Raw genomic sequence first — 14,418 nt, forward strand, 5'->3', positions numbered from 1 at the left:
CCGTATTTTCTGTGTTAACTTCCCGATGCATAACATTGACATTTTTTGTATAATGTGATACAGATGTATTAGAAAGAATTCACCAGTAACTGTTAAGACTATATCTAGTAGTAGTTGTGATAATCCTAGATAGTATTGATATTAACTGTACTGAAAAAGGCTTAGAAATATTAAACTTGTATCTTCTAGTTAACCTTTCTAGTATATTTTAACTTGGTTTGATTATTTCACCAAAATGTAGGCCAAATGCCAAGTTTTTATGGAAGAGAATACCAGAAAATGTGAAACAAGTAAGTAATTTGTATTTTGAATTTTGTATTTTTGTTTTTCCTTGCTCCTTTATTCTTTCTGCAATTCTAACGTTTGTGTTTGTATACATATGTATATAGAGAGAATCATTTGAACTCCAACCCAACCACATACACATTTATATTGAAATTATTTAGTTCCCAACAAATCAAATAGATTTTGAAATAAAACCTTAATTTTATCAAAAATATCAAAATTGACTAAAATACTATTTATAAATAAATGTCATTTAAAATATTCTTGTATATAAATTAATACCTTATTCATAGTGTTATTAACAAGTTTAATGTGTATATAAATGCTGTGTTTTAAACATCTAAATTTCTACTTAAGAAGAATTTACATTTTTAAGTAAAAACAATATATTATAATTGTTATTTTTTCATACAATACAAAAAAAGGGATAACAATACAATTCAGTTTATGCAATCAAGTACCAGATCCTACGTGTATGTGAGAATTTAAGAAAATGTGCTTGTGGTAGAGTGGACTATATTCAAAATTGCTAATGTGACTTTTATGCAGGTTCAATTTGCTTAAGATTTTGTTTCACCAATAAATATTAAATCACAAATAGAACATTTTGAAAAATAATTATAATTAATTGAAATATAGTCAAAGCATCTCTTAAATTTAAAAAAAAATTATATTTAATTACCATAGCAAAGTATTGTCAGGAAAAAAGGAAAATTTGGATTATATTTGTGAAAGAAAAAATATACTTTTCAAGATGATAAAATAATAGGTTTAATACCTTGAAAGTAGAATGTTAAGGTCTTTAGGGGAAAAAAGATTGTTTATAAAAGTTCAGATAATGTTAATGTGACTTACCAACACATACAATTACTATAGTATGGTTATAGACCACTTAAATAATAGTAACAAAAAAAAATAGGATTGGGGTTGGTTTTTAATAGGAAAGCTATAAAACACAACTACATAAAGCTGAAATATAGTGTCTTTTTAAGTGTATTCCTAGTGTAGAGTTGTTTTTTGTGTGTATGAAACTCTGAAATATTCATAGTTGCAGAATAAATATACTCATTTAAAAGGTAGACCATTTATAGTAAGCTATTAATCCTATTAGAGGTGTCTCAGATTAGTCACGAAGCTCTTCCCAGAGTGGAATCATAGATTTAGTTTCCCCTGATGAGATATCACTACAGACTAATGAAGATTGAAACAAAGAATTAGGTTTACATATAGAAAGTTTTCTGACCTGATACTTGCAGAATATCAGTTACATATGTCTTAAAGATTATTTCTTTGATTTTAAAGAATAGTAAGAACAAATTTGCAATTTAAAGGAACTGCACTGGGAGTAGAATTGGTGCTTTTGTACATAATTTGAGTTATGAGATTTTTTAAAATTTAACATGTAAATGAACAGTTTTTCAAATGTGGTGTTATAAAAGTTAAATATAAAATTTAGCAGGCCTAAAACAAATTGGGAATAATTTATAATCAATTACTTGTGCTGAGTGATAAGAATTGAGATTTTTTTTTTTTAGATATTGTAGTAATTATGAATCAAGACAGTGAAATTGAAACTAATACTTCCAGTAGTCTCACATAAAGCTGTCTCAATTTCCTTGTGCCCTCTAAGCATTGGTAAAAAAAAATTTGGTGATCAGCACATCAGTCTATATACACCATCATTTTTGCACCATTTCTTAACATGTACATATCACATGGTTACTCTCTGCCAGTAGTATTGGGCCATCTATATTGACACAGCTAGCTTCCTCTGCTATTCTCACTCAATCTTCACTTTCCTATTACAGTCAAAAATACTAATGGTACAACTTCCTAGGAATTTGGTTTGTCATTAGCTGCAGAAGGCACAGGCCTAAATTCACAAGGAACTAGATTCATATGTTTTGTTGGTGATTTCTTCTTTTCATTTTGACAATGTTTTTGAGGAAGGATACAATCAGTGAGGTGACAGTTTTGACTTTCTTTCTCCAGCACCTTGTTTTGGTCTGTCGCACTACATCTCTTCAAGTATTTTCATCTTCTTTCTCTGATTTGCTCCTTTTGATGTTATATGGTATGTCCTGCCTCCTTTAAGGAATCTTATATTCTGGAACTCTATCCTCTGGCATGTTGAATATTTGGGTTTGTCAACTTGTTATACTGGCATATTCTGACTTATCCATGGAAGGTTGCCATCTCCACAGTTTTTCTTTCCATTATGTTTGGTTTCTCAGCCTGTCAGATGAGATCATCCAGGCTGGAATGTGGACTAAGCCTAATACCTTTGTCACTTATCTGTGTGATTTGGCTAAGTCTTCTTCTGATAGATATTTTCTCCCTTTCATAGTGATTTTACACATTTCCATTTCTACAACTTATAAATTCTTCTCTGCATAAACCATTTCTTCCTTCCTGAAACTTTGGATACTCAGTAAGGTATTTCTCCATTTTTTTCTCATTTCTCTTCCCTCTGTCCCCTTTATTTTATAAATATTTTTCTCAGGACAAACTTCTATGTTTGTTCAGAGCTGTTAGTTTTTATCCCCTCTGCATTTCCTTTTATATGGGTTCTCAACACCATCTTTTCATTCATTGGGATTCCTCATCTTTTAAAATCCTTTTTCCTTTACACTTTTTGGATGGATCCTCCAATTCATCTGGATCATTTACTCTTCTTTGGATGTTGATAGTTGATGATCATTTTGTATGTTATCTGAAAAAATGTGTTTTCTGACATAGTCTATGATAACTACCAACTGCTTAAGGAAAATCTCTAAGCTGGCATGTAGACTACTTCACAATCATTTGTCTCAAACTGTCTGCACCATCTGTCTCCTCTTCAGTAACAGAGTTCTACCAGTGGGCATTCTTCAGTTGACTCTGTGCATGTAATGGGATGAGAGTATTAATTTACTTATTCATTCCTCATTTTTGTTCAGTATTCAGATTCCAGTAGGTGGCTAGTGTTGCCTTCCATGGTATACATATCCAAAATATGAATTGAGCCGAGGATAACAGAATGAGCTTGTACAATCTACCATGGCTCAGTCAGTAAGGTGGGGTTTTCTGCAAGACAACTAGTTTTGCTTATGGTAATATTATACTACATTCAATATTTTAATTCAAACTGTACTCATTCCATGGATATCATGCAAAAAACTAGCACCACAATTGTGCATTAGCCTGCTTCTTTTTTTTAGTACTTACTGGCAATTAAAAATAGTGTTTCATGGTTATGCAGATGCTTGATGGGTATCTAGGCATATTGTCAGGTTCTCCTCTGTGTAGGTTCTCTCTCCTATTCAATAGGACACTTTTGAATGATAATTTTCACTATTTGGGACCTAAATGTCATGCTAGAACATGTGTCCATTTATGATGATAAAAGAAATAATGGTTTTTCTGGACCATAGTACAGATCACCCCATTTCATATATGTATATCACATTCTCCAAGTGAGTTTTGGACAAATATCAGTATACCCAGCTGTTATATGTCTGTTTATCATCTCTGCTACTTCTGCAGTGATATGAACCCACAGTATCTAAGAGTGGAGTAGATGATATTCACTAATATTTAATTGTGATGTTGATAGTCAGCAACCATTTTATGTATTCTCTCACCAAATTTGTTTTTTGAGACAGTCTAAGATAGCTCCCCATCAACTGCTTAAGAAGAATTAGAGGTCCATAATAGTCTGATGGTCAAGTGGTGGTTGTATAAGTATCCGTACTAGTTGTGTTCAGTATGGTGCCTTTCTCCTGTGACTGGTAAGGTAAGAAGCTGTGCACATATATTTATCACAAGTGCCTTTCTCCCACAATTGGTTTTGATCTATAGAGACTTTTGGTTGAGGAGGTTTGGACACTAGGTATAGTATGAACAGTCCCCAACCTCACTACACATACTGACCATCTAAGAACATGTAAGTACTGAGATGCTCATGTACCTATTCTGACTGTTATTATGACACAGTTAAGACCTTTTGGATCTTATATTTCCATGGATGAAGAGAATATCTTAAATGAGGTTTAGCTTCCAACAAGAGTGTACCTGTCACAGGATATCATACCCCATAAACACTCTTCAGACACTTGCTGAAGAGTACTTCTGTAGATAGATTTCACTCTGGTCTCTCCACTATCATGTCAATATAAAATTCAAAGGTTTTATTTATTCAAAGATTAGAGATCATGAGGAGTTAATATTTTCTTTAACTGAAAAATGCATTTACAATAGATTTTCATCTCCATACACGTTCCCACCATTCTTCCCTACTTTCTTGCTGCACTTGTATTGATTACCTCACAAAAGAATGAAGATCTTTTGTGTGTAAATGTAGAGGGAGCACCTGCACAAGGTGATGTGGCACATTCTTATTGTTGAAGGGTTTTACTGCATGATACATCATCAAGCAATAGTTCAAGTTCATATTTCATGTGAAATTTAAGAGGAAAATTTCACAAGACTGGTGGCATGCATGTCTTAAAGGTAGATGAGTGTAACTTCGAGGAAACTAGCTTTCTTGTATGGAGTTGAGTAACTGTTAGAAATATATTTTCATTTGAGGAGAATGCTACCTTTTGAATGACAAATAATTCTGCACACACATTAGTGTTTTACATTTGAGTTTATTCTAGCTGGCATGCCAACACTGTCAAGCCAGAACTCAAAAATACTGTTCTTAAGCAGCAAACCCAAACTGGAAACTCCTGGATTAAAACACTTCTAATTTAAGGCATTTTTAATAACTTAGGTTTGTCAAACTGGATGCATTAGTATCCAATGGTAGAGTAAATGATATTAATTAGTATCCAGTTCTGATGTTTTGCATACACCCTACTCCCAAACAGTCAACCTATGAATCCAAACAATTCCTATTTAAGTCATTCTTAATAACTTGGTTGAACTTTTATACATTATTTCTTATAGACTGTATCTGTATTTTATGGAGGAGATGAATAATTTTGAACCAAGTAACCATGGTAGTTTTACTTTTGAAATAAATATATTTGAGAGAAATGTTATCAGAATGGGATTCCATGCGTACAATTTTCATTATTCTTTCTTCTGAGTGACCATTGCCCTTTTAATTCTTATGTATTTCAGATTCAAAACAGAATTTGATTTACTGAAAAATTGAAGATATCATAAAATGGGATCCCTTAATCATACAAGTTTGTGTGTTAATTATTTATACCTTTTTTATATATGTAAAATGTTTAACATATGTAGAGCTACCATGCAAGTCACTCACAGAATTGTAAATTATTAGCCTCACCTGATGTTTTTAAATTAAACTATTTCTAGTAATTTGTCTCAGTAAAAATTGAGAATTAACAGTCAGATCTTGCAAGTCCATGTTTGGCAGTTCACGCAAGGTGTTTTTGTATTATACCTATGCATACACACACATCACTTTCTATGTATATAAATGTCTTTTATTATTATTAAATATATGTTGTTGTTTTATCTTATAACCTTAGGCTAATCCAGAAATAGGGAATGTCTGGGCAGTGGGCCAGAAGCTATGGAATCGAGATTTTCCTGGGGTTTATTTATGTTTAGAACAGGAATGGCCTGAACATCTAGTCTCAATTATGAATGTCATTCAAGGTAAAATATAGATTTGTCCATCTGATTAGTCTAAAATATAGTATCATAATTGAGTTTTGATTTTTATATTATCTCTATTTTGATAATGGCTTTAGTGTTAAGTTGCAGTGGTTCATATCTTCAGAAATATTTACTTACAAAAGAATTTTCACTGTTCTTATCTTTTTCATTCTTAATGGTTCATTTCTAAAGTTTTTTATTTGTTTTTTCCCTAACATAAACTCTAGACAAGAAGAGAAAGTGCCAAATAGTTGGATTCTAAACCAAATTCAAGAAGTCATTTTGATATTAAGTATCATAAAATGAATTATAACAAAGTAATAATATTTTAAAACGTTATTCAACTGGCCTTAGAAAAATAGTTTGGTCATATGAAAATATCAGTTTTTCAACTGAGTAATTGTCTTAGACTTACATCTGTACAATTTGATACCTACTATCCAGTCCAGGTGGAAGAGTAGATATTTTAATTGTTGTATGTGTTGCTGGTTCTGTATGACATAAATATAAAACAAAATATATGTTTCTATGTAATTTAATATCACCTACTACTGTATTTATTAAATATTGCACTTTTCATAAAACAATAAAGATGCATTGTTTCACTTTAGACCCAGTCTTGATGTACTCTATTCCTTGAATACATAGGAATTTAAGACATAAATGAAATGGCAAAGGCTTAAGATTGTATTTTGGCTTTGATTACAAAATAAACAGTTGTTAGTTTCCAGCATGTATTTAATGAACAATGTTCATTCATTGAGTCAGTTTTTCTAATCATACAAATAGAGTTCACCATTTCATGTAAGATAATTGAAACAAAAATTGTTATATATTGCAAATATTTTGTAATATGAAAGACACTGCTCCCTCCCCAAAATCAACAACTTCCTTTTATATGTGTGCATAGCTGTTTTATTTTTGCACATAAACTTTAGCTGCTGATATTTGTCAGTGACAGTAATTCTGTCAAGTGGGTACTTCGTATTATTTTCTTTTATAATTCAATATTTTATTTTTATTCTCCATTGTTTTATGGTATCAATTTAATTATGTTTTCAACTTTCAAGACTGTATTTATATGTGTGTGTGTGTGTGTGTGTGTGTGTGTGTATGAAAATACTAAATATGTTTTAATTTCTATACAATTTAATTTGAAAGATTGACAGTGAGCTCAGGCTTATTGGACCTTACAGTATGTACATTTTATAGGTACAATATAAAGGTTTGTACCTTACATTAATTTCTTAAGTAGTGGGTATTAATATACAAGGTCATCATATAGCTTGATGATTTTGAATATTTCATTGCTGCTTAATAATTGGATGTTTTTCATGTTTTGCAAGATTATACATAGAAAAACATTTCTTCTCTTTGTCATTATGCACAAAGACATTTGTAAGTTCTCTTGTGATTGGAAGAACTTGACCCTTTCCATATGGATCATTGGTCAGTGGCCATGCCATCAAATTTGTTGACTTACATTCAAAATTTTGTTAGCAGAAACTACTATTTTATGAATTTATGTTATTATATTTGGTAGATTACAATTCAGAGTTTGGTATCATACATTATTAAATTTCTTAATTTAAATATTGAAAATTGCACCTAAACATCAACTTTTGTGTATCAAGTGGTATGTTGAATACAGCACTGGTTTAAATTAGATGCTTGTGATGTCAAAATACGAAGACTATAGTTTTGTATGAATTAGGAACTCAGATTACAAATATTGACAAGCTAGAATATAAAATAAAAAAAATTTTTTTTCTGTTTTCTGAGATATTACTCTTGTACTAAATCAAACACAATGGCCCCACTTACCTCTTTACATTTTTAGAAAAGGTTCCTTATATACATTTACACACACACACACACACACACACACACACATATATATAACCAGTCAAAATCTCAGAATGGCCCCTAAATGGTTTTTTGGCCAATTTCAAATATAAGTGGTATCTCTCTTTCAAGACAAATCTTCGTGCTGGTAAGTTGAATCTTTGATGTTAACCAGCAGTAGCTGGAAGGTCAGTGTAATAAAAATAATAAATATATAGGAATATATAATATTATAACACATAAGATATTTAAAATAAATGTTTGTATTTTCAAGTTGTAATTTGTAGTCATTGTAGAAAAAAAAAATTCATTTCCCAATTTTTTATGGTGTTTATAAGATTGATAAAATTTACCAAACACATATAGAAATACTGATTCAATGGTGAAAATAGAAAATAAAATATAAAGTTTTTTCTTAAAAACATTTAATAATTATTTGGAGGCTATAAAGATTTCAATTGCAATATTTGAAGACTCTGATGCATAAATATATTTTTAATCTTAAAATGAAAATTACTCTGCGTGTTGTATTGTCAACATTCCAAAAGAAAAAAATTTACAAATAAAACTTTAATTAAACAAATTTTAATACTTAATTCAAAACCTTAATACTTTGTATACAAAACCCTTGTAATGTTTACCAATAACATGCAAAATTTTGTTAACACATGCTTACATTACCCAAAATTATAATATATTTACTCTTATGGATACTTTTGTGGAACCTTATGAACTAGGTGAAATCCACCCAACCCATAATGGAAGGGTCAATGAGTTTTAATTTTAAGTTTAAAGTAAGAAAACTAAAAACAATTGTTACTTTTGACAATAAAGAATAAAGTCTGATGTCATAAAAATGATAGTGATTAGGTGTAGGCAAAGGCTGTTGCCATGACATTGCTGTTTGTTTGTTGTTGCAGATAATTCATTTTAGTCTTTGTGTTGACTTTAACTTGTAGGACTTAATCTAGGTACTACAAAAATGATGATTTTAAAGTTTTTAGAAATATTACAAACTTGGCTAAGCTACGTGTTGGAGGATATTTTGAGTTTTAGATTTAAAAACTTGGTAGTAGTGATTTAAGTTTTATGAGTTATCAGTATAATCTCCTAACCAGATTAACAGGAATCTTGATCTTTGTAGCATGTTGGCAAACTGTGCACCTTGATAACAGCCTAAATACATTGTGGCATGGGTTCTGAAAGTTTCTGGTATATATTAGTTTTCATCTTTTCCTATTCCTCAAGAAGTAGCACCTTCAAAGTGTCTTTTAAGAGAGAGAGAGATAAGAAGACTAAGGTAACCCTTGTATCTTTCCCCAACCTAACCTTCAGCAACCTGCATATTTGAAACAAGATGGGAAGGCTCTATGGCCTCTATTTTCATTACATCCTTATGCTATTATCTGTGGGATACTTATCAGACCATTTAATATGTTTTTAGTACTTTAGTATCTGTTCTCTTGTTTTTGTACTGCTGAAGTCATTTTATATTGGTTCACAGACAGAAGTGAATAACCTGTATGGTATGGTTTATCTCAGGGGTGAGCAACTTCATGGCCACTGGCCACATGTTGCCAGTGGATAGCACAGTTGTGGCCAGCTTGAGTTTAGGAATTAACTTTTTCTACCATTTTTTTTTATCACAAATTTGATAATAAGCAGCTGCACTACTTCATGTCATCGCTAATGTCACATGCTTCATCACTGCCACAGATTCTGCCCATTTTGTAACGTCAGTCTGGTTTAGATGTTTGTTATTGAGTGTGTGTTGTTTTACATGTGCTTGCAAACATAGTTTTATTGTTCAACTTTCAAGTGTTTAAATATATTTTGCTTTTAATACCATTATATGGATAAGTGGATAATTCGAAAATGATAGAATCCATATGATATGAACACTCAGTGGCCATGAAGTTGCTCAACCATGATCTAGACCAATGAAACCTATCAGTGGTTTCAATGTAGCAAATCTATTTTCTCAGCTTATCTTCATTTAGTTCTGTTTATTTCTTTTTCCCAGCAGTCTTTTCCATCCATGTTTCGCTGTGGGGTAATGGTTTCTGGAATGATAACAATGAAATTCAAATTGAGATCCAATAGTTTTTGCTTTACCAATTAACTCCATTGCCTTCTTTTGTGAAACCTCTGTGTTTGGGTTTCATTGAACTCTTTTGAAGTATGTTTTGTCATAATTGCTACCAGCTTTGTCCAAGTAGTTTTATATCTTCATGAAGGTCACAAGACATCCAAAGCAGTTGATCATATTTGCATGATCAGCACTTTGGGATCATCTTTTCTGTTTGCTTTGGGTTTCTGTTATTTTGTTTAAGCTTTAGACATGTTTAGGGTAAACTTCTATTAACTACCAGAATAGTGGTTTGATGATGTGTGATAAAAGTTTTAATTTTTTTGCTGGGCTTTATGAAGTTCAAAAGTTATGTCTATACATGTAGGCTTTGATACTTCTTGTTTGACGAATATTGGGTGACTTCAGTGAACAGAATGGGTATGTCAGTTTGTTTATTGTTATTGTCTCTTATCTTAGAAGTAATAGTATGTTCTGAAGCAATGCAGGAGATTGCTGTAGTTTTCAAACAACACTGTAAAAGGTTTATATTGAATTTTCAGATACAAATACTTTGAAATACCAATTTATGTCTTGTATTACCATTAGTGTGTTCTACTTGCTGTATAGAGATAGTTTGTCACCACTTCTTTGTATTATGGGTTATGTAGTTAGAATTTAAAAATGGAGAAGAAAATGCATTTATTTTTAAGTACAGGTAGCATAAGCCTTCTGGTACATACTATAAACACATTACTAATTGTATTTGCCAAAGTATGCAGAACTTTACATCCCTCTTGTGTCTAAGAGAAAAAAGAGTAAAAGTATATTTGATTTTGATTTTTTTTTTCCTTTCGAATGCTCATGTAAGTGGGGGCTTTGTCATTTGGAAGGAAAACTTCTTGTTCTACAGAAAATTATATATACGAGGTGTGAGCAAAAAGTTCTGAGACTTCACTTTTATTCCAAAGAATAATGTATATGCATCACTATTATATGCCATTCCTTTCAAAATAATCTCCCCTAGATGATACACTTGTTCCAACGTTGCTTTCATTTTCGGAAGCAATGCTGGATGTCTTCAACTGTTATGTGACTAAGTTCTGCTTTAACATTATTATGGATGGTTGGAATGTCATCAAATCTCTTTCCTTTCACCTTAATTTTGATTTTTTTGGGACAGAAAAAAATCACACGGGGCAAGATGACAGGAATGTTTTTTCTGCCAGAAATTCTTGAACAGACACAGCAGTGTGTGGAGGCCCATTGTCATGATGAAGAAACTTGTTACCATTCTCCCACAGCTCATGGCAGTTTACTGTAACTTTCTCCCTCAAGTGAATTAAGACCCCTTTATGAAAGGCCTTGTTAACTGTCTGGCCATGAGGTCTGAATTCATGATAAACAATACCTTGATTTTTAGCCTTCTTTTCAGATCCTTGCACACATGTTGACAGTGAAACTTTTGGTCATCCGTCAATAGCCTTGGAACAAATTTTGCAGACACTCAACGCATGCAGAGTTTTTCAGTTGGGATCACCTCACACAATCCAGAGGAAATGTCCAGTTCATCAGCAATTTCACAGATGGTTAATTATCTATCACTTCAAATTTTTTCTTTCACCTTAGCAACTGTTTCATCAGTGGAGGATGTCAACAGTCACCCAGGAGGTGGATCATCTTTGAACAATTCCCAGCCATCTTGGAAGCATTTTATCCACTGATAAATGACAGCCTTACTTAAGCAGTCATCACCAAAGGCAGTTCTTAACATTTCAAGGATTTCTGTTCCTCCTTAACCATTTTTCACACAAAACTTGATGCAAACACATTGCTCTTCTTTTTTGTCCATTTTTATTATGACAGGGGCAAGAGATACATCTGTCTTTAAACAAGTTTTTTGCAACACGGATATAAGGTCTGGAGAAATGGCTCGTTCATGGGGTAGATCACTATTTGTACTTTGTACACACCTCAGTGAAGCTCACTGCCTCTGTACTGGCACCTGTAACAGAAGAAGTCTTAGAACTTTTTGATCAGACCATGTATGTATTACTGTTTCACAGAAATTAGATAATTAGACAAGAAAATTTTATATCTGTAACTGGTTAATGAGCCTTTGAAACACTGTGTAGATTATATTTTGAAGTGAATATTGTTGTTTAGATAAATATATATTTGTGTTTTTGTGGGGTTTTTTCACTAATAAATTTCACATTTTGATTAAATGTGTTGTTGACATTTTTTTCTAGCCAGTATTTTGTAATGAATATATTTCATTTAATGAAGGTATAGACTTTGAAGGCTTACATTTAATAGCTCATGCTTATTGTTTTATTCTTCTTAGATGCAACAAAAACCAGAGCTGTTCAATTAGTGGCTAAAGCCTATTCTTCTATTGGTGTAGATGATACTGCATCATTTTTAGGAATGTCTTCAAACCAGGTTGTGAAAGGTTAGTATGATTAGGACATTCATCTGTGCATTAGCTGATGTGCCTGTTAAATACATGGAGAAAACATATAGTAGCCTAAACCTGTTTGCTTGTCTTTAGGCATGAGGTTGTGCTTTTCACTTTGCTGCCTCAGGAGCTTTTGTTATCCTAATTTTTGCTAAGCTTTTCTGATTTTGCTGTGCCATCCATCTACTGTTTCTTTCTCTCACAAAGTAATGTTTTCTTTTATGCATTATTTCTGAACTATTTTAAATTTTATTCAGAATTATAATATAAACTTTATTTCATAGATGATGTAAGAAATGTTCAGTTGAAATGAAAAAGTGAGGTAGTTTGGTCTTTTAATTCTAATATTAACAAATTTCTTAAATCCCTGATTTAATGTGTAATGATATTGAAAGAACCTGCTGTAAATATGATAATTTATTTAAAAAAAATAATTTAACATAAATTCCCAACTCAATTTGGAATTGAGCACAAGAATTCCATATGGGAATTAAGAGCTGTAGCCATGAACCACTTTGGCATCCAGTGTTTTGAAATCTCATCTTAACAAATTTCAGTTTAAAACATCATAGTATGTTTTAAAACATACTATAAAAACATCATATTCATGTTTTTCTGAATATTGAAAGAGCTTGCTCTAAATATGACCACTTATTTCTCTTAAAATAATAAAAACCTCAGCTGTATGAGAATTTGAACATAAGACTTTTGCTGGAAATCCAGGTGCCTAACCACTGAGGCAATTTGATTGTTACCAACAGACAGTGGCTTTGATATATGTATATATATATATATGTGTGTGTGTGTGTGTGTAAAATAAGCATTAAAGGGTTTTTGTTGAGTTTATATTGTCCTTCATATTTTTTACCTTAAAGTAATAATGGATTATGCTTGTGATAACAGCTTCTAAGTACATTGGGGATATCCCATTTACCAGACAAAATCCAAATACTTATGTTAAGCCAGTGAACTAAAGTGGGAAATCAGTTAATTAATTAAGGGTATGGAGTTGAGTACTTTCACCCACAATGTGTCAGTCCTGCTGTTCCTCACCATCTGAAGGCAGTTACTGTTATAAAGTTCTTATAGTAGAAACAAAACCACCCTAAAATTTCTGCTATATGAAACTCCCAACCTTCATCCTTACAGAAGAAAATAAAAGTAAATGTTCTTAAAAGAACTGTAAACTGTACCTCAATAGTTCTTACATAGTTTTTATATACTTGTCCTCCTCCATTTCTCTTAAATTTATTTAAGTATAACATGAGGAAGTTGAGCTCAGGTGCTTGAAGTTAATCTTTCTGTCTTGGAATACTGAATAAAATTATATTCTTTAATTTAGCAACTTATAAGAAGCAACTAATGACCTCTAATGACACAAGAAGTATTTTTACATAGCTAAATTTCAAATTATAATTTTATTCAGAGTACCAGGACAATACATTTATATTTGCTCCTGTTGTTACAGAAAAGCAATTTATTTTCATAATTCTTAAGCATATAGTATGAAATATATACGCTACTTTATTTTCCTTTTTGAAATGCATAGTATGAGATATATTACATATCTAGAATATAAATTAGAAAAATTATTAATAAAAACATAGTATCTTTATTACCCTTTTTGTAATTTTAATATAACCCAAACTACTTAAAACATGGCACTTTCACAATTGAAAATACTTTCTGTAGAAACTTTTTTAAGGCTTTTTTAGTAATCTCTACAACATTAAAGTTATCTGATTGATAAGATAATTTTATTATCATTGTAAAATTTTTCAGTTTATTACTTACTATTTTTTTAATTTTGTATTAACAAATAGCATGTCAATATGTATTAAGTAATACCTTTATACAAGTAGATGTGTTTCTGGAGCTTTATTCATACATTGAAACTGAGTGTATTGAATAACTTTTAACATTATTACCATGAGGATGTGCTTCCAACTTTTATAACATATCATTTTGTACTATAAACTCTTCATAGCTTACCATTAACTTGTTTCATTATACATATTTTAAAACAAGTGGACTGTGTTCCATTCGTTCATTGAAATTTATCACTAACAAGCCACAGTCATCTTTTATAAATAATCATGCCCAACACACAAAACCTCACAACCAAGACAAATGATAACAAACA

General features: G+C 31.3%; 1 protein-coding gene across 2 annotated transcripts in view; it reads left to right on the forward strand.

Annotated features, from left to right (window-relative positions):
• CSN8 (COP9 signalosome subunit 8) overlaps positions 1–14,418 on the forward strand; it is a 41,667-nt gene that overhangs the window by 8,528 nt on the left and 18,721 nt on the right. Inside the window, exons 3-5 of one of the 2 annotated variants that reach the window (XM_076447836.1) lie at positions 242–290; positions 5,772–5,901; positions 12,162–12,269. In XM_076447836.1, the coding sequence (XP_076303951.1) occupies positions 242–290; positions 5,772–5,901; positions 12,162–12,269 (287 nt within the window). The remainder of the gene's footprint in view (positions 1–241; positions 291–5,771; positions 5,902–12,161; positions 12,270–14,418) is intronic. The other variant, XM_076447837.1, reaches the window with a different exon arrangement.

Source organism: Tachypleus tridentatus, chromosome 8 (assembly GCF_004210375.1).
Source record: "Tachypleus tridentatus isolate NWPU-2018 chromosome 8, ASM421037v1, whole genome shotgun sequence".
Classification (NCBI taxonomy): domain Eukaryota; kingdom Metazoa; phylum Arthropoda; class Merostomata; order Xiphosura; family Limulidae; genus Tachypleus; species Tachypleus tridentatus.